Genomic DNA, 2,500 nt, shown 5'->3' with positions numbered 1-2,500 from the left:
TGTATGTATGTATATATACATATATTTATATATAAACATATATATATATATATATATATATATATATATATATATATTCATGTATATGTATATATATACATGTGTGTGTGTGCGTGTGTGTGTGTGTGTGTTTAAATACATTGATGTTATAGATGTGCAGACACATATGTACACACATCTAATACACTATTTTATACTTACAATATCAATTTATATAATCTCAATTGTATTCCAACAATTTCTGAATACATTTTTCCTTCACAATGGGAAATTAGGTTATGAAAATTGTATTTGCGTACCTTTTACATCTTTCTTCGCTGGTTTCCACTTGGACGGCTCTCTTGACAGACCCAGATCCTTCCCGTAATCGTCTCCGTACCAGCACATCAACTCGCTCCCCCTGTTCACAATTATTTTAGCATTGTTTGTCTGTATCTTTAAATATTAATGAGCACGTTATCACAGGCGTATGATCAGGAAAAGTTGACTTCACTACAATTATACTGACCTGCTAATTGCAGAGTCCGTCTTGTAGTAGATCTGCCCCTTGTACTGAAATGTAGATAGGTTGGTCTCAGCTTCAGTTCTTGAACAGTTGACGTAACGCATCCAGTTACTAACTGCACTATCTACAGCATCAATGCATCTATTCCTTGTTCCAGTACCTCGAATCTGGAAGTACAGGAAGGTGAAGAAATTTTCAACTTTTTGCGTAAGTAGATTTTCTCTTAAAATACTTGGTGGTTTACAGAAAACCGCAAAAAAAAAAAAATCATTCAGTGTTACATTCATCTAATATCATATGTTTTACGCCACAGAATACACTAACCTTCCAGCCATAGCCAGATTCTTTACCGGCTTCCGGATGGCCAGATAGGACACGGCCCTCATACGGACCAAACACAAGATGGGCTGGGAGATGAGCATTGGTCCACACGCCTTTTCCTGCCCCCTTCACTTTCGAGTCGCAGACAGTGAGGGGCCAAGGGGTTGTGAGGCGAGCACGATCTTTCTCGCTGCCGTCTCGAACAACCTGTCCAAACATGCCATTGGGACGATAACGCTATTTAAAACTGTGCGTGTGCATTTGTGTATCTAAGATTATCAGTTATGTTCTCGACTAGTTCAATTTTCAATCTAACCAAAGTTATGAGAGTATGACATTTTATGTTCGACATGAATGGCATACGTACGGGGTTATCTAGAATAAGGAACAATGGATGGTACGGACACTCTCCCTCTTTCTCTTCTTCACAGTCTGCGCAATCTGCAGACAAAACAAATCATGGTATCTGAATCTATCTACCTCATGTGCAATCGTAAGTGCACAACTATTGTATATAATTTAAGTAAGTGAAGTGAAATTAATCCAAGATTATAGAATCCACACAACGACAACTAGGAAGATGACTCAAACGCTCTTTTCCTTACAAATAAAATCGTCATCTTTAGTAATGCTTTCTTCATAAAACAGCTTCCTTCTGCTACAACGTCGTGGGTACCGTGTCTTGGACTTCTCTTCCGAAAAACAGCTGTTTCCCCGACCCTCTTCATCTGATCCTACACCAGGTGGTTCAGTCTCAGCTGGAAGTTCTTTCATTGTTACCGTCTCTGTATCTGTTGCCAATTGTGACATGGGAATTGAAAAGACCCCCTTGTCCTCTGGCCTAACATATTCCGCAGCGGAATCTCCACTTGACCTGTCGGCTGTTGTTGGCATTATCTGGAAGATTCAAGAATATTTCAAGATCGTTTCTTCATTTGTAATAAAGAATAAGTATTTTAGAATGAATGAGCTTGGCGGCGCTGCAAATAGTCAATAATTTTATATCCTTTCTAAATAAAGTGTTTTGACAATCCTGATATAATTGTTTAATTCTTGTACACGAGAAGATATTGGTTGTAGTCTGCACAACTACCCAGCGACAAAGTCGCACAAATAGTTAAAACTGTCTTGCAACATTTATATTCCAGGACTTCTGCATTTCTATGTTCAGACAGAAATAGAAGCGGACACAGAATCTGGATAAAAAAGGGAGAAGTGCATCACGCAAAAACAGACAAAGGCACGAAGACAAACCTTGACAGTGCCCTTTGCACCTGCCACCAACTTGGCTGGAGTCCATAACGGTATAACATCTACTTGGTCTACACTGAGCGGCGCATCATCGTAGTTCTCACTCCTTCCGGTCCAAGCTGGAGCACTCCACTCTGCCTTCCTCTTAAGACCGCCTCTTCTTCCACCGCCCACGCTTCCACTTTTGATCGCATACCTGCAACAACAATTAATCTCCATTATACAAGCTTCCTAAAATGAGTGTGCACGCGTCCTCATTCCCTATGCCCAGTGGAATCCTCGCCCTACCTGCTAGATCTCTCCTTCTCGGGCGTCCACTCGTCGTCTCTCTCGTCGTCGGGGACTCGAGGTGGCCTGGCTGTGGGCGCGACGAGCCCGTTGCGTCGCTTCCTCTGTTGTCGCAGGACGAACTCCGGGAGCTTG

The 2,500-nt window shown here is 41.4% G+C and overlaps 1 protein-coding gene across 1 annotated transcript in view; it reads right to left on the bottom strand.

Moving 5' to 3' along the window:
• LOC113828780 (uncharacterized) overlaps positions 1-2,500 on the bottom strand; it is a 29,881-nt gene that overhangs the window by 17,567 nt on the left and 9,814 nt on the right. The window contains exons 12-18 of the mRNA XM_070137976.1: positions 2,366-2,500; positions 2,081-2,273; positions 1,432-1,723; positions 1,194-1,267; positions 830-1,033; positions 509-672; positions 300-400 (exon numbers count right to left, since the gene is read on the bottom strand). The exon at positions 2,366-2,500 is cut by the window's right edge and continues 10 nt beyond it. Of these exons, the coding sequence (XP_069994077.1) occupies positions 300-400; positions 509-672; positions 830-1,033; positions 1,194-1,267; positions 1,432-1,723; positions 2,081-2,273; positions 2,366-2,500 (1,163 nt within the window). The remainder of the gene's footprint in view (positions 1-299; positions 401-508; positions 673-829; positions 1,034-1,193; positions 1,268-1,431; positions 1,724-2,080; positions 2,274-2,365) is intronic.

This window comes from Penaeus vannamei, chromosome 24 (assembly GCF_042767895.1).
Source record: "Penaeus vannamei isolate JL-2024 chromosome 24, ASM4276789v1, whole genome shotgun sequence".
Lineage (NCBI taxonomy): Eukaryota > Metazoa > Arthropoda > Malacostraca > Decapoda > Penaeidae > Penaeus > Penaeus vannamei.
This window is presented reverse-complemented; position numbering and strand designations above follow the sequence as displayed.